Source organism: Leiobunum rupestre, chromosome 7 (assembly GCF_980474605.1).
Source record: "Leiobunum rupestre chromosome 7, qqLeiRupe1.1.hap1, whole genome shotgun sequence".
Lineage (NCBI taxonomy): Eukaryota > Metazoa > Arthropoda > Arachnida > Opiliones > Sclerosomatidae > Leiobunum > Leiobunum rupestre.
This window is the reverse complement of record NC_143390.1, coordinates 56,938,017-56,956,411: the sequence shown is the minus strand read 5'-3', so window position 1 is coordinate 56,956,411 and position 18,395 is coordinate 56,938,017. Positions and strand designations below refer to the sequence as shown.

The following is an 18,395-nucleotide window of genomic DNA, read 5'->3' as shown; positions in this document are numbered from 1 at the left end:
TTATCGAACCTTTATACATTATTTATCGAGGTTTGAAATTTCTGAAATATAACAGTTAATACTTAATTTATCTTATATATTTGAATTCCAGGTATTTGTATATGCTACATAATAATCAAATAAAATATCCTTAGGGTGGCTCTGTTTGCTCTGACCAGGCTCTTTTTCTCAAAAACTATTTAAGATATAATTTGGAAATTTTCAGGTTATGCGTATTGGGTTGGGAACGTTAAATTTTGTAGTATTTCTCTATCTATATTTGTGTATCGGAAATGTATTTTAACGTTTCGAACGTAGAGTATAAAGTTTTTTTTTGTATTTTATCTCTATATTTGCGTATCGGAGTTGTGTTTTGCCGTATTAAAAGTTGAATAAGAAATTTTTATAGTATTATTCTACCTATTAACATATAGGAAATGTATTTTATCAAATTTAAAAAGGGATTTTAGTAGTATGTTTCTATCTATATTTTCATATTAGAAATGTATTTTACCGTATTAAAAGCAAAATAAAAGATGCATAAGAATTCATCTTTCTGACAAGAGTCTTACTAATCATACATACACCATCTAATCTGGAAATTATGTTTAACAATTGGATGAATTCGTGTTTACAAAAGGTTCTTTCAAAAGTAGCTCAGTACATAAGTATTTTTAAATACTTGAATATCAGAATTGCATTTTGTTGTATTAAAAGTAGAGTTTAGATGTTATTGTAGTATTTTTCTATGTATTTGAATATCTGAAATATATTTTATCCGATTTAAAGTAGAGTTAAGATGTATTAATAGTATCTTTCTACCTTTATTTGCGTATCGGAAAAGTATTTTAACCGAGGGGTCCGTCACTTCGAGGAATCGAGTACGAGATTCCGAATCAAGGAATCTGGAATCAAGATTCTAGATTCTGCTAAGATTCTAGATTCCAGCCAGATTCCGTTATTCCCCCATGATTCCTTAATATTTCGCGATTCCATTATTCCGCCATTATTCCTTAATATTCCGTGATTCCATTATTCCGCCATTATTCCTTAATATTCCGTGATTCCATTATTCCGCCATTATTCCTTAGTATTCCGTGATTCCATTATTCCGCCATTATTCCTTAATATTTCGTGATTCCATTATTCCGCCATTATTCCTTAATATTCCGTGATTCCATTATTCCGCCATTATTCCTTAGTATTCCGTGATTCCATTATTCCGCCATTATTCCTTAATATTCCGTGATTCCATTATTCCGCCATTATTCCTTAATATTTCGTGATTCCATTATTCCGCTATTATTCCTTAATATTCCGTGAATCCATTATTCCGTCATTATTTTTTAGTATTCCGTGATTCCATTATTGATTCTTTGATTCTTATTTGATTCGGCTACACACTTGATTCATCTATTCGCCAATCTAGCTGTTCGAATATTATAGAAAAGTCGGTATGACTAGGCAAATGACCAGTTAAAAATTGTCTATAAATAGGTCAGTTTAAAAATTAAATCGATGGTTGTCAGTTAAGGGTCAGTGGTTCACTGGACCACTAAATAAAAAGGTCCCACTGGTGTTTGAAAAATCCAGCCCGAAAATTGAGTAGCAGGTGACTTTTCATTCCCTACGTCATAATTTCGCGCGAGAAATTGTAATAATTCGAAGGCCGCTGGGGCCTTTAATTCAACTTGGTCTACGGATACCTATTATAGATCAGCGCAGGTATTTCCGGGCACGGGGTCGAAGGCTAATTAAGTCGATGGTAACTGCCATTTACTGGTTCACTTTTAAAAGTTTCTTATTTTCCAGCCTTTAAATTGGCTCACTTTATTTTCCGTCTGCTTGAGATTCAAACCTCGCCTTCGAAGTTCCAAATTCGAGCCAACCAAATTGTAATCGATTGTAATAACCCCGAGAATACGACGAGCCGATACGCTCGGTAATACGAATACGATTCAACTATAGCTACGTTCACACACCCGCGTTTCGTCTAAAATGGTTCCAAAGCTCTTCAAATCGTTTTCGACCATAAGTGTGAACCTAGTTAAATCAGAGATAATTTATAATAAAACATTCTAAATTATCTTGGTTTCAAATCACTAAAAAACCGTTTTTGGGCCTTAAAGCAAGTGTCGGCTCGACGTCAAGTAGTTCTTTTTTCAATAGATGTCGCTATCGTTGACACCAAAACCAGATAGTTAAGTTAAATTTTGACCCAAAAGGCGATAATTATAGTTACACCTGGCGTTGATTGGATCGTTTGTAAATTGGTGAATAACATAAATTACAGCAATTATAAATAATATTTTTACATGGGATATATAATTTAGGTTAAAGTCCACTAAATAGAGTAGAAGGTTGTTTAATTAAAATACTCAACAACGGCTCTCTGACGACGTTATCATTGGGGGGGGGGCAGAATAACGTGTAAAAGGTTGGTGTGTACGGCTGGAAGGCTTCACACCATGCACACCGGAGAGGGTATCATTCCCTACAATAACATCAAGTAATACAAAAAGCCGAAACAAACGTCCGAAAACTGTTATAGTCAAGCTTGAATGGTTTTACGTAAAATGTCACAGGTGACAGCAACGACGTCGGAGAATCCAGCGTGTACCTGCACTGAGGACGTCTACTAGATTGGCCGGCAGAGCCCTAGACGTAAGTGCCCGAAGAAGAAAAGCCTGAGCCGTCCGTCACGATGGGCAAAGCGAATAAGGCAAGCGTCATCCACTGCGGCTTCCCACCGAGCGCATGGAGAACCGCCCTAGTGGGAAGTCTGCCACCGCCGAGGGACGCCAGTAGCGTGTCATCACGCCGCGTTTAAGTTATCCGCATACTGGCTTGAGAACCAGGAAAAGGCTTCGCGCCCAGACGACGCCATTGTGTCCTAGTTACTGACCACTCTTGAGTCCATGTCGATGAAATTGCCCTACGGCAGGCTCCCTTTTCCTCCGCGAGGAGGAAGTCCACCTTTGCTGGGCGTAGAAGCTTAGTAACTCCCGCCAGACGCACCGCCATTTCATTGCCCGGAACTCCAACATGAGCCGGACACGACAGGAGAGTTATGGGCCACTGGTATTCATCACAAAGTTCATGAATGGTGGTGACTACCGGGTCCGTAGAACGAGAGTGAAGCTGCCTAAGACAAAGCCATTTGAATATCGAAGAGTTCGATCCTATTTATGGGATGACCGGAATCCACAAGACGCGTCGCGCCGACATTGATAGGCGGGATCGCCAAAGCCGCACCCGAGCCCTCAGCCAACGAGCCGTCGGTATAGACGTCTGTAGCGTTCTTTCAGTGAGGTTCTAGACAGTGGCGTAGCTGATGGTCCGCAGGGCCCGTGGTGCGGGGGGCCTCGAGCTTCAGGGGGGCCTCGAGCGGTATTTTTTAACAACAAGTACTTTTTTTGTGTATTTCGTGTTTTTTGGTTTGTTATTTATCAAGGATTACAGAAATGAAAAAAATTTAACCGCAATTTATTATTTAAAAAGATATGATCAATGTAAAATTGTTACTTGCCAGCAATTTTTACAAGGGAAAATACGACATATTTCGAGATTTGTGTACGTGTTGGATGAGGTAGGACGGATGACGAGGAAGATTCTTTAAATTCCTAGATTTTAATACTTTTTCGATAACGTAGAACTGATGACGAAAAAGAAAAAGGCTGAAATGCAAAACAGTAACTTTTAAGGGTTGGGAATTTTTCCCATATTTCAACGCATTTTAGGCTTTTTTAACCATACTATATGTTTTCTGTGTGATGTTGACTTAAACAACGTCGAATGTATTCTAAGTATTGGCGCCGCGCACTCACTTCGCTCGAGCACTGGGGGCGCACGGCGCCTCCCCAACCCCATACTAAAGAAAGCCATGGGCCATCTATAACGCAACCTAGATGACAGCACCAAGCCGGACACATCAAGTATCACATTAATTAATAGTTAGGTTAGCAGTGCTATATGCGTTGTTAAATTGTAGGTTAAAAACGAAGTTTTTATTTTTTAACCTACAAAGCATCAAGTATCGTCAACCAGATATTAATCCAACTAACCTAATAATATAAATAACCTAAGCCAACCTATTTTCCCCGCTAAAACCCCTAAAATGCGTTGAAATACGGCGAAAATACCTAAAATAAAAAAGTAAGTTAGTAATGTTTTGCATTTCCACATTTTTCTTTTTCGTCATCACCCCACGTTATCCAAAACGCATTAAAATCTAAGAATTTTAAGAATCGTCCTAATGAAAATTCACTGCAAAAGGCCAATGTTTAAAAATTCATATCTTTGTAAATATTAATTTCCGACAAAAAATATTAACATTAAAATAATATCATATTGACCGCTATCCAAAAACAAAAATCGGGTGGGGGGGCCGCTATTCTACACTTTACCCAAAATTTCTGGCAAGTAAAAATTTTATATTTATCATATAGTTCTAAATAATAAATTGCGGTTAAAACTGTTTGCATTATTGTAATCCTTGACAAATAATAAACCAAAAACAATAAACATATTGTTAAAAATAGCCCCTCGGGCTTCGGGGGGGGGGGGCGCTAGCCATTAAAAATTAAAAAGGGGGGCCTCATAGAGATTTTTGCGGGGGGGCCTCTGAGTTCTCAGCTACGCCACTGGTTCTAGAGCCGCGAGGAAAAGTTGTCGCAGCATATCCGAACTGTTATCCTCTTTAGCGGTAGTGGGCCAAGTTGAGAGAATCGTCGCGGCTGGCGGTGGCCAAGCGGAAAACCCTCGAAAAGGGACCACGGGCCGAAAGCTCGCCCATGTAAATAAATATATAAATTTTAGCCATGGAGTATCCAGTCTTTTTATTACGTAATTTTATTTTATTTTAAATTTCAAGCTCTTATCTAACACCAACTGTAATCTTAGATCAAGCAATTTACTAGGCTCTGTACACCGCAAAATACAAATAAGCAACTTAATTCAATATTAAATTGTGGTATCAAGCTTTATAATTTGCTTCCAACTCTTATTTCAAGTCTAACTAACATTCTTCCATTTGAAAAATAGAATAAATTTCGTTTTGGAATTTTAATTTATCTCTCGTTCTCTTTGTAAAAATAATAATGTCCTAATAACCTTTTTTCATATAAATATTTATTGATATAAACATCAAAGTGTACAATAAACTTTAATGCCAGGAATGCGGCCCAAAAATCTTTCAAGACTTGGTCAGACTGGTTTTAGTGTATAGAATTATTTAAGATAAATAAATATATTAATTGAAAATAATTAGACTGGTCTAAGAGTAGATCGTTAAACGAAAAACTAATGAAAGTTAGAAGGCGGGGTGTGGCTTAGTGGTTAGCACTTTCGCTTCGCGGCAAGAGAAGCCGGGTTCGATCCCAATTTGTGGCACTTTTGTGAAAACTCGGAACAACTCCTTCTGTGTTGAGTTTGCAAGTTTTCTTCCCGCTTGTTTAAGGAGTTTTCACCCGAGCTCTTCGGTTTCCCCTTCCATAAAAACCTGGAGGTTAACGGTAATAGTTAGTGTTAGGGATGCAACGGATAACCGGAACCACAACCGACAAGAACCGAGTAAATTCTAGGAACCGGAACCGACAAGAACCGAGTAAATTCTAGGAACCGGAACCGAAACCGGAACCGATAATAAAAAAAATTGACAACCGTATTCGGAACCGGAACCGATATTTGTAAAAAAATGATAACCGAAACCGGAACCGAGTTTTTCATTGTTTTAAACGGTTTTTAAACGGTTCTATAATTTTATTTACCAACATTTAGCGCATGTTAAAATTTAGTAATTTAACTTCCTAATTTACAATTAGTTTTTCATATAAGCTCATCTTTATCCTATCCCAGATAACTCCATGTGGGTTTCTACGTGACTGTCAACTGACACACCCTTCCGTATTATCAATTGAAAATGAGCTCGTCCTCCAAATGTTTGCATTCAAAACTGGCATAATCCGGAAATCCGCGATAGTTTTAGTTTTATTTTCAGTCGGAAAACTCTTCACAATTTCACAAATGTAGCAAAGGCCACAAAAACTATTTGTCAAACGTGAAAGTAGTAATATTTGAAATAATATCGCGCGAGACCATTTATTTAATAAATTATAATTATAAATTTTAATAAATGGTCTCGCGCGATATTATTTCAAATATTACTACTTTCACGTTTGCTTTTGTTTCACTTGAAAACCAAATTAGGGTTAATTTTCGTGTTTTACGTCGTCACTATTTCTTCAATAACGTTTCAACCACAATTTCGATTAGAAAGGTGAACCCAGATTTGGTTTTACGCGTCGAACGAGCGTAAACACGACACATTATACTAATGTTTTCGTGACGCCATTTCGGAGGGGTTTTACTATTTCCGGTATGGGTTGTGCCCTACTAGTGGTAGCGCATTATCGTAACCGGCATAATATTTTCGTGAGGGTATTATTTCCGTGAAGCCCTCACTCGGCTCTCTACCTAAATTAGAAACAAATTGACTGCCAAACAAAAACGGCCAGAACCTTTTGATCAGGACTCTACTCCCTGCCCTAAGTGTTCGTGTGGGTGTTTTTTTATTATTATTATTATAATTTTTGTACCGTATAATTTATAAAATTTAATTAAATATTGCTATATCTTTAAAAAAAACGTACATAATGAAAGTGACACACTGAAGTTCAAAAAGTATCGAGACACGTGTTTTATAGGAGATCGTTAAACCTTGTAAATTAATAACTAAGTTGTGTTTCTTAATTTAAAGTTTTTAAGGTAAGGCTATTTCGTTTGCATAATATAATCGCTGGCCTGGGTAGTTTTTGTCTAGAAAATCTAAAATTTCAACTTACGCATTTGCTTACATTTCACAAATGACAATGCTTAATGAACGAAATAATATGGACTCCATTTAGAACGATATACTCAACTGAAATCAAACCGAGTCATAGAAATCCCGTCTTTACATTTTCCAATAAAATGAGGCAGGGGCGTAGGAACCTAGGGGGGTGGGGCAATGCCCCTCCCTAGAATTTTTCTGGGAGGGGCAACTAATGTTTTGCCTCTTCAATTTTATGGTCACTTGAAATCTTTAAAAGCTAAAATTTTCAATTTAAAAGCTTATAAAGCTTATAGAAGCTCAACTGTGTCTTTTCCCGCCAATTTACATAGTAATCAAACAGTAATACATGCATTCGGTGAAGCTACACTCCTTTAAAAATTCAAAACCATTCTCATTTTATTATTGTGAATTTGTGTATCTTAAATTCATAAACGACTCTAAAGACTAAAATACACTTCGTATGATAACTGTTACTGTTAATGCCTTAATGACATTCGCGACCGATTACTCACTCTACATCGGCGGCTAAGCTCCTAGACCCCAGTTTCGTTTCTCTTTGCCCCCTCGAACTTCTAAAACGTTCCTACGCCCCTGAAATGAGGAGCGGAAGGGAAGGTAATGTCTCCCCAAAACTTGAGAGTACATCATTCCCCCACCCCCCTCCATCTTGATACGATGAAACCGTGGGAATTTTCAAACAGAAGATTTCATTTTTAGCCTACTTTGTTGAATAAACAAATAACGCGCTTAGAGGAGTTCCCTACGAGAGAATAGTAGCAATAATTTTTTTAATTATTTTACATTAAGTCATCTAGATCGTGATTCAAGTCGGACTTGGGAGTCTGAACTCCACACTTCCAAGTTCTACCAGAACCTTTTTTAGTCTTACACGAGCCTATAGTATAGGCAAGATTAAGGGTTGGTTTTCACTAGCGCAAAACCGTCGTGACGGCGGGCGTGAACGCAAAAATTTTCTATTAGGCCTAACGAGGATTTCAAAAGTTAGCGCCCGCCGTCACGGCGGTTTTGCCTTAGTGTAAACCAGCCTTAAGACTCCTGTGACCGGCACAGTTTCGCCGCCGCTGCCGTTGACGGTAACGGCATTCAACCCAATTTGTGGGAACAGTATCACCATCTATTTCGGCCCCATACCAATTCGTATTGAAAATAAATAAATAACTGGGAGGGGGGTTTCGGGGTTCCCCCTCTCGGCGCCGGGATGTCCAGTTAATGTATTATCGTCCATCGGGTGGCTTTTGGTTCCTCTGTTTATATAAAAGCGTCAGTCTCACATGTGCCTCCCGAATTCCGCGGCCGCTTCTTCCTACGGGAGCAATCTCGTCAATTGCCCACGGCGAACGTGTTTGGCTGGAATGCGAATTTCAAGGAACCAAAATAGCGCTGGTATTTCTTTACAAGTTCCCCGCTGCTAGTTTGCGAATACTTTTTGACGATTTAGAACCTTTATTGTTGGCGAAATATGTTTCCCGTATACCCACGGTTGTTATCGGGGATTTCAATATTAATTTCTTGGTCGCAAAGACGCCACTTCACGCTTTTTTTTCCCGTTTTGAGATGGAACTTATGCCGCAGCTTAAAGACAGAATTTCCACAGAACTTGGGACTCAGCTTGATTTAGCTTTTGCACGGCAGACTACCACGAGGCGTATTACTCTTTTCATCAAGCTGTTTGTTTTTCTGAATATTGATGTCACTTCTCCCACGAATAGGTTTGATAAAATAAACACATTTTCGAGTTTTTTACCTCCGCATACATGTCTCTTTGTGTGTGTTATAACTTGTAAATTGTCAAATATTTGTTATATAAGCTTGTGTGAGACTACTTTTTGGGACTGCCGGGCCCACTTGTTTTGAATGCTCCAGACGCTGATTGCCGTGATTTATCTTAATCGTTTCACTTAGAGCTTAAAGTCATTTTTAAGCGTTTTATATATTTAACAAACAAGTTCGTGTTAAATCTAATTGTAGAAGGCTATACATGTTAGCCCTAACTCTAGATGGCGATAATCGCGACTCGGCCTTAATGATTATAAGGAATCCCAAAAACGTTTCGCGGGAGGACCCCGATTCTCGAACCCATAGCTACGTCACTGAGAAAGCTACAATTTTGTAAATATAATTTATCAAAAACAAATTATAAAATTCTAAATAAATAAATGTGGGGGACTTTATTTATCTTTAACTTCATAACTTTAATTAATACTAAACACACTGGAACCGTTTAGTAACCGGAACCTATCGGTTCTAAATTTTGAGAACCGGAACCGAGATAGTCCAAAAAAGTGGAACCGTTGCATCCCTAGTTAGTGTAGGGAGCTTTTGGCTCGCGTGGCATGAAGGGCTTGCCACCACCCTCCTATGTATTTTAACCCGGTTACCAGAATTAATGTTTTTTAAAAGTCGCATGATGACTTAGGCCTAAGGTGGTGCCTTAGGTATAAACCTAGCTGATTATTATGGTATTCCATCCTAAAATCCCGTTCAATTGGGTTTTATACAACTAGGCTAAGACCTACTTTAGTAAAACCAAGATGAAGTTAATCTAAAATATTCTTTTAATATATTCTTTAATTTTCTTTAACCAGTAATATTAGCCTCGCGAAAAGCAAATTATTTAAGAATTTTTTTATTAATTTTTTAATGAATTTTTTAATGAACCTTTTATACAGGCTAAGACAAAAATATTTTAGTTCTATAAAAAATGACAGTTGGGCAGATATAATGTAATTAAAAAATTAGTAAATTTCAGGTGCACCAGCGATGGATTCTTCGGAGAAATCTTCATCAAAAAGTAGAATACCCTTCATCGGATTTAGTGGATTAATTAAAGGCGTCAAGAGTTTCCAAGTTCTACAGGGTTATAAATATGTGATCAAGTACAGCACCACGGGAACTGGATCGAGTGTAGTCAGAGTGCTCGACACTACTTTGAAAGGCAACAACAAATGGATTATTCGATTCGATAAACCGCACGGAGTTAAAGTTCCCTTTGAACATATCAACGTTAATCCGAAAGTTTCCGGTCTCGGAAAGGATCCTCACTTGTGGATGCCGCCTGGTGGCACTCAAGTTAGTTATTATACAATTTACGATGTATGTTATTAGATCAATTTAATGGTTCTGGTAATGTGATATTATATTATGAAAGGTCAGCCAATTTAAAGGAAATTTCATGTTCAGATTTGCACTGGAAAATCTGACATATGGTGCTTGAACAAAAATGAAGGCAGACCTACGTCATCAGATATCAATCTTGGAGCGCTCAGATATCTTACTAGTAAAGGGCACTTAAAAATGGCTAAAACTTGTTTTCTGACCTATTACTGTTGAATCTGAAAATATTCGACATTGCCATGCAAAATGAAAAATCCGATATAATATTTTCTAGGCAAAAATATTAATTCGTTGGGTACCTAGGTTTAATTTTTTTCTTTTCATTTGCAGATACATACAATCTTTTTAATTAAGACCTTTAAATAATTTCCCACTGCCTTTATAATGGGTTACAAGCGACATTAAAAAAGCCAATGTTTGTTCTTAATGAACCAGAAATAAGGAATTAACAAAAAAGCTCAAAGCCAGATTTCTAGCCCAAAACTGTCTAAATAAAAAACCCAATAGAAAATATATTATTACTTTTACTATTATGAATGTTTAAAATTGATTAATTTCGCAAGTGGTTCGGAACGGAATTAAGGCGAAAACAGCACTTTTTCGACGGCAACCACCTTCGTGTTAGAAAGTACAAAACGTTCCTTCTACCATCTGTGGTTCCACAAAATAAGTCTAGATATAGTATATTTTAAAATTAAAAGAAGTATTAAAACAAGTTCCAATTTAAACTAATTAGCCGCCTGTTTCGGTTACAAACTACATTTAATATTGTTTCTAAATGTAAACGACTAAATATACATATAAATGCCACATGCGCAAAGACATTGCTAAAACCTTTGGTATACTATAGTAATTTGACTCCGTTTTCAATCTTTTAGGTGGCAAAAGGTACTGCCAAGACGATCAACGTGATAAACAAAGTGGCCTTGCCCTTGGCCATTGCTGTGGAATGCGCTGTAATTGGGAAATCTGTCTACAACGATGTGCAAAACAAAACGAGCCGCAATTCCGTAGAAGCTGTGGCGCAATCAGCTGGAGGTTGGACCGGCGGATTCGGAGGTACTGTCATTCATTGTACTCTAATGATCAAAATAATGATATAATAACTGACGGGACTCTTGTTATTTTTTTAAATTGTTTGTTTTTAGAAATTATGGTTTTTTTCATTATAAATATTGAATACTTTGTTACTTTAAGCTATTTAACCTAAAATAAAATTCGTATATAATTTAATTCCCCAAAATTGTTTTGTAGAACCTGTTCTGCCATTTTATATTTTAGAAGAATAATAATTTTAAAAATAAGCAGCCGTTTCTGTTGTGCAAAAATATGGAAAACATATTTGATATGTCGCTGCATCGCTATTAGTACATTCAATCTATTCAAATCAGTTAAGCGTTGTTTTTCATAATTGAAGGAAAGTTTTATTCCCTCAAATGTAAATGAAACGTATTAAACTTCGAAGTAACCTATCTAATCATTGGTTTTCTTCATAACGGCAACTGCTAGAGATTTGATTGGAGAGTCGTCTCAGCGCAAAAGCCGGACTCGGCTTGGTAGGCCAAGTTCCTATCAGTTAAATAAATAAACAAATAGCTTTGATAGCTCTATCTAACTTTTAAGAGGCGTGTTAGTTTTCGAAACGTTTTACGCAGAAATTGCTTTTTCTTATAGATATATCATTATCAATTGATAAACTAATAGAAAAACAATTGTCTAGTTCTATACACTGCAATTTGAAACCAGAAAAAATTCTTAATTTCTATTAATTACAAAACATTTTTTAGCGTTATGGCCCCAACTACCCCGCCACATTTAACTTATGATTTTAATATTGTTTCCTGCAAAAATGTATGTGGAGAAGGCAATTTTATGGCCTGGCCCATATTGTTTTTCGAGATAATAAAATGTTTATAAGCACTTAATGCACAAAAGCATTGTTTTATTTCAAAACCTCGATGGCAGGATGATGCTCCCGAATAGGTAAAGAAACTAGTCGTCTGGTTTTTTAATTACAACGTTATTATGCACATTTAGTGTTTACTTATATTTTAGTAAATTGATTCGTATATACAATTTTAACTTATAAATTATTTCATAATCTTGTTTTTTAGTCATATTCCTTAACTCTCTATACAGAATGTTACAGAGAAGTATGTCAAAAATTAAAGTGGCCAGTTTAAGAGGTCCCAATCAGTAAAAAATGTTTAATGGAAATGATTCTTAAAGCTTTTTAAAAATGTAAGCACTTGTCATATTAGCTCACTTCTATATACACCATATTTATCTTTTGTCACAAAACAATTTAGATAATTGAATAATAAGGCTGAGTATTGTATTTGGGAAGTTTTTGAAAGCCCATTTACCTGAAACGAAGTGCTTTAGAACCCACGTTTAAATAACATTTTTCACTCATTGGGCCCATAGAACACGCTTCTGAACCTTTTACATATCTCACATATTTCACATTAACACCTGGTATATGTTTATGTGTTAAAACATTTATTGATTTCTGGAATTGCAGGGGCAGCTCTAGGCGCATCGATAGGAACAGCAATCCTACCTGGAATAGGGACTATTATCGGAGGAGTCGTCGGCTCAGTGAGCGGAGGCATCGGCGGTTCATTGGGAGTCGGGGCAGCAGTCGAGAAAATCGCCGATGTCTATGATTACGGAATGGAAGAAAAGGTTTGCGAAAATTGCCAAAAAAAGTTTAAGATTCGAAAATACAAAGGCGAAAAACGGAGATTCTGCGACGAGTGTTATTACGTGTTGGACCTAGAATGCGAATCTTGCGGAGAAAAGTTCTTAATTCAAAATTTTAAGGATGAAAAAGGTTTATATCCTGGATTTTGCCACGGTTTGTGTCCTGCTGTGAAGAAGCTCGGAGAAAATGCATTGTATGTCGTTTTGGAAGATAATTGTATCAAATGTAAAGGTGAATTTAAAACTAGAAGTTACGACTGGGATCTCAACTTGAATATTTGTCATTCGTGTTCGTCCGCTGAATACCTCCAAGTGACGCAACAAATTGACAAGAAAGCTGAGATATTAGAGATGCACCACCTTGTGTGCGAATTTTGTGGAGAAAAACTTTTTCTTAAAATTTCGAAGAATGAGAGCAGTTCTGAATTTCGTCATAAATATTGTCCAAATGCAAAGCCCAACATTTATAACGAATTATTATAACTATTCAAAATTCAAATTTAGCTTGTGTTGGCATTGTCTTGATTTTCCCCGATATAATTATTAAAAAGGTCAATAAAACATTTTACGTCAAGTTTTAAAAAATGAAATAGGTTCTGACTTTCAATCTTATTGATGTTGAAATTCGTTTTCCACCTTTAACGGAACATTTTAAGCAATCATATACACCATAAACTTAACTTTCTCTTTATATTGGCTTTAATCCCTGAAGTTATACGTAGGTGACAAAAGTTCTTCATTTTTTGTGTTATATTTTTAACTATTAATCCATTCTCATTCGGGATAGGCGTTAATTTCTCTTTAAAAATTTTAAATTGAAATAAACTATCGAAAATATTTCGCACATTAAAAGAATAAAACAAATGCAGGATAATTTTCCTCTTAACCAATTTTTTCAACAGACCACTTTGTAAAACATTTTTAATAACTTTGCCGTTTACAACAGTTATTTTATATTTCAAAGAAACGCAACATATTTTCAAAATTACGATATTTATCATTGCTTAAAATTATTGAAAACTTCTTTTGTGAAAAGTCTTTGCTGAGGACTATGAAATAAAGTTTCAATGAATGAAAATAAACCGCAATTTGTAGCAATATACTACAGTAATTAATTGTTTGTCTTTTTGAGGTGTAAATTTGTATTCGAAAAACATTTTAAACCAATAATTTCCCCATTCTAGATGTATATTTTGTTTTCCTTTTTTAAAATATATTTTATAAATCGATAACTGCGCCGATCACTGCCAACTAAGAGTTAGTATGGGTATTGTCCGTTTTAGGGTTATTATTAATTGACCACTGGCCATTGAGGTTGTGGTAAACTTATTTATCTACATCTTAAGGAAAATTGGTTTTTAAATATCTTACAGGGAAATTATTTGCCAAATATAATTCAATTTTAGAGAAAAATTATTGGTTTCTCCATTTATTTTAGAAATGTCCATTTTATTTATTATATTATGTAAAGTTAGGTTTTGGCTAAGCATATTTTTGATATGAAATTTTTTAATAGTTGGTTTATTTAAATATTTTGATATCATTTATAGAGGCATATTCGTTCGGTTTTCTCACTTCTTTACCCACAGCCCTTGCCTTTTATTTAAATGAAACTCAGCATTGCTAATTTCACCATAATTTTGACATTCTTTGTTTTAAAACTGCAAACTTTCCATTTTAGCCAAATTTTATTATTTTACCCCATTTTAGACGATATTAGTTGGTTAAACCCGATTTTATTTAATTTTATACATTGTAGGTCATTTTACCCAATTTTGGTCTTTTTACCCAATTTTGGTCAATTTAGCAAATTTTTGTCGATTTCAAAAAAAATTATTTGACATTACCCTATTTAGGTAAAATTTGCAAATATTCCTTTATTTATCAAATTCAATGAACTTTGGTTTAAGTTTACCCAAATTTGATGCATTTCACCCAAAATTGTTCAAATTTAGCATTTTAATTGAAAGGACATCGCACTTCTTCTATGGGATTTGGCTTTCGACAGATTTTTCTGAAGTTGAAACATGTTGTTAAGCTTGATCAAAGGAGCAAAATTGTTCATTGCCATTTTTGCCGAGCTCCTATAGTTTGTCCAGTATCAGCGGTCAAAAATGGACAAAACTTAGTGTAGTCTATTTGTTAAAAGAAGTCACGCCCGATCGGTTAGCGTTGTACCTTCGCTAGTCCGGGCTCACTATCAATAGAGTTTTCTTGCCAATTTTCGCGGTGTTTCCCAAAACAGAGTGTCGGATTTGGTTACTTTCTGATCGCGCGATGAACGAACTCCGTAAATAAATAATTAAATATTGAGCTTTAAAAATGTCTTTGACCGTGACTTTCGACGACTGTGTGACTAAAATCGATAAATAAGTGTTTGATATGTTGTGGTGTGACTGTTTCTTTCCTATCAGCGAGTGTTGAATGGGGGATTCAACGAAACGGTTAATCATATATATTCTGATTTCTTAAAAATTTATTTTATGTTATGTTTTCTTTATTATTGCTCATAAAATATTGACCATTAAATTATTCCACGTACGAAAATTCATCGAATAAAAAGTTTCGAGAAAATAAATAATGAAGTAGAGGTGTAAAAATCTTGACAAGAAAACTCTATTGATAGTGAGCCCGGACTAGCGACGCGCGAACGTAGAACCACGGCCGTCTCGAGATCTGCTTCGCGCTCATAGCGGCCCAGGCAAAGATTTCCTCTCCTATGTATTTCCGCGAATACCTTCTTTTAACACTAGGAGCGCTGTCTGAGCCCCCCCCCCCTTAAATGTAAAAAATTAGCGGGATATTTAATAGTTTTCTATGGCGGTAAATTCAACTAGTTAATCCTTTTTGCATTGTTTTTCAAAAACTTCTGGAAAGTTTGGGATATACATCTTATGATTTGATCTTTATCTAATAAGTTTTCATTTAAAACATTTATTTAATTAAAGTAATATGCTTATATTGAGTTTTATTAGTTAATTGCTAAGCCTAACCAAAGTTTCTTTTGTTTTTCACAATTTTCAAACCAGTATTCGCATTTTTTATCAGAATTTTAAATAAATAACCACAATATTATTCATATTATTTAATAAATACCTTTATTATTCTTTAAATTAAGTTCACATTTCTCAAACTTAAGTTTTAAAATATTGCCTATTTTTAATTTGCAAAAATGCCCACCACAAAAATTTGTTGTGTTCCATTTTGTGAATCTAAGAAGAATATCAATGTATAATTTCATCAGTTTCCAGTTGATGAAAGTTTATGCAAATTATGGACTAAGAACATATCTAGAAAAGATTTTGGGGTCAATGAAGCTTACGCATCACGCAAGATTTGTTTGTAGTGGGACATTTTAAGGAAAGTGATTACTATCAAGGTCTAAAGATCCGCAAATTAAAGAAAATATTGACAAAGGAAACATGAATCTATAATATCTATTAGAATAACTTCATTGTCTACAATATCTTGCGTGTCATACCTCCTTAAATCTGGTTTCCAGTTTGTCTTGACAAGAAATTTAACGAGCGATGCTATTGAAATGTTTTTCAGCATTCTCAGGAAAATGGCTGGAGGGAATGACATGCTTGATGCAAGAAACTATATTCAGTTTGGAATCCTACCTTAAGAGAGGCACTATATCATTAACAAAACCTAAAACATCTAACGTTCCCCAAGACAGCTTCACAGATCTATCAGCCATGATTGATACTAGACTCGATGGATTTTCAACTATTTTTAACGGCAATTAAGTTACGTTACCATCTGAAGTTATGAGTACCCAGATACACAGAGATGCACCTTACGGCTAGCAAGTATCGCATACTTGGCTGGTTATGTAGTACAAATCCTAGAGGAAAAACATTTTTGCGAATTGTGCCTTGAAAATGTATCACAGCCTAATTCTGACTCACCATTAGTTGGATTGATAAAATTGTCCGACAGAGGAAACCTTCGGTATCCGCAGCAAAGCTTTATCATGTTAATGGCTATAGTAACAACATTCATAGAGAGAGCTGTACCCTAGCTCCGGGATTCACCTGCCATTTTAAAAAAACATTGAAATCCACTTGTGGCCAAAAATTGCTCTATTCCCTTACATCCAATGTGATTTGAATAATAATCACCGAATGAAATTGCTGATTTAATTTGTTGAAAGGTCGTACTTCCAATTATCACAAATATTACCAAAACTCTGTCCGCAAAATTTGAGAAAGTGAAAGAACTTGTGCATAAGCCTCTTTTTTGAAAAGTACTAAAGTTGTAAATTTTAGTTTTCTAAATTTTTAGTCGTGTATCATTCAGTGGGAAATTCACATTGGTTTATTATATTTATCAGATTTAAATAACTTCCAAGTTTCCATCACTATTTTCATTCATAGTGATCTTCCAAGTGTCAGTTAGTTAATTAAAATTCATTTATTTCTCTACTTTAATTAAAATAAATTTTTAAACATTAATACAAAACAAAGGCCTCTGGAAGTTACTACATAGCAAAATTACAGCTGTAAGGAGAACCACGTGTTTATGTTTACATTTATATACAGAAAACGTCGACGGCGACTTCTGGCTCCAGAATGACCAAATTTTAATAACGTTTTTCAAAACTTTACTTTGCGTTAAAAAATCTCAAGAGGTGTTTAAATTTTTTATTATTAATTAACTTAAATATTACTAAAAAAATATTTTACAAAAAATTACACATTACGCGATAATAATTGAAATTCCAAAGTTCCCCGCAGTTCCTCCCATTCGATAACATGGCTGCGAATTTTCTCAAGGGGGGGCTAGACTAGCGCCAGAAAACGATGTGAGAAGTTTTTGAACTAATTTCCCATACGCGATTTTCATACGATCGCCTGGGCCGCTATGAGCGCGAAGCAGATCTCGAGACGGCCGTGGTAGAACGCTAACCGATGAGCGCTGTCCACTTTTGACCGCTGATACTGGACAAAATATAGGAGCTAGGGAAAATTGGAAATGGACAATTTTGCTCCTTTATCAAGCTTAACAACATGTTTCAATTTGAAAAAAATCTGTCGAAAGCCAAATCCCATACAAGAAGTGCGATGTCTTTTAAATTTTTTATTTTTTTTAGTTTTAAAAAATTTTCACAGCCTGTGAAACCGAGAAAATCCCATGCTTTTTTAATTGTAGATTTTTTCATTTTAAGTTGTCAAAAACATTTTCGGTTCCCATGGCAAAACGGAAGCCCAGCGTAATTTTTCCCTTAGTGAAAATACATGTTACCCCAAGGTCTACATACCCCCCGAGTTTCATCAAATTCGGTGATTTACACCTCGGGTACCCTCCTCTTTAGTATCGCCGTGTCATTATAATATTGTATAGTATCTCTAAATACATGTAGCTGAAGGTTGTCCGTTATTCTTCTACTTTGACTAGGAATTAACTAAGACTGAGAACTTAAACCTTTGCGAACGGAATTCAATCACATTTCGAAAGAGGTATGCTGCGCCAGTTATTGAAGTCTGTGTGTTCACCTTTTTCAATAGAAGTGTAATAATCCTTCTACTAAATGATTTTGTATTTTACGTTGAAAGATGTATACAGCACCTCAAAAAGACCAGATCTGAAATGTGGTGGAAAAAATGCGAATACATTGAAGTTTAAACAGTGAAGTTCAGGAGATTTGTTATTATCTACTCTTGTTAAAGGTTTCGATTATACCCGTACAGTAATAAAGGAATTGAAATTCTTACTATCTTCTTCATTTAGCCTTGGA

General features: G+C 35.5%; 1 protein-coding gene across 1 annotated transcript in view; it reads left to right on the top strand.

The window, feature by feature from the left end:
* Positions 1-14,037, top strand: part of LOC149937551 (uncharacterized) — a 51,609-nt gene extending 37,572 nt beyond the window's left edge. Inside the window, exons 9-11 of the mRNA XM_090153832.1 lie at positions 9,582-9,901; positions 10,825-11,005; positions 12,471-14,037. Coding sequence (XP_090009958.1) covers positions 9,582-9,901; positions 10,825-11,005; positions 12,471-13,135 — 1,166 coding nt within the window. The 3' untranslated portion in view covers positions 13,136-14,037. The remainder of the gene's footprint in view (positions 1-9,581; positions 9,902-10,824; positions 11,006-12,470) is intronic.
* Positions 14,038-18,395: the final 4,358 nt, after the last annotated feature.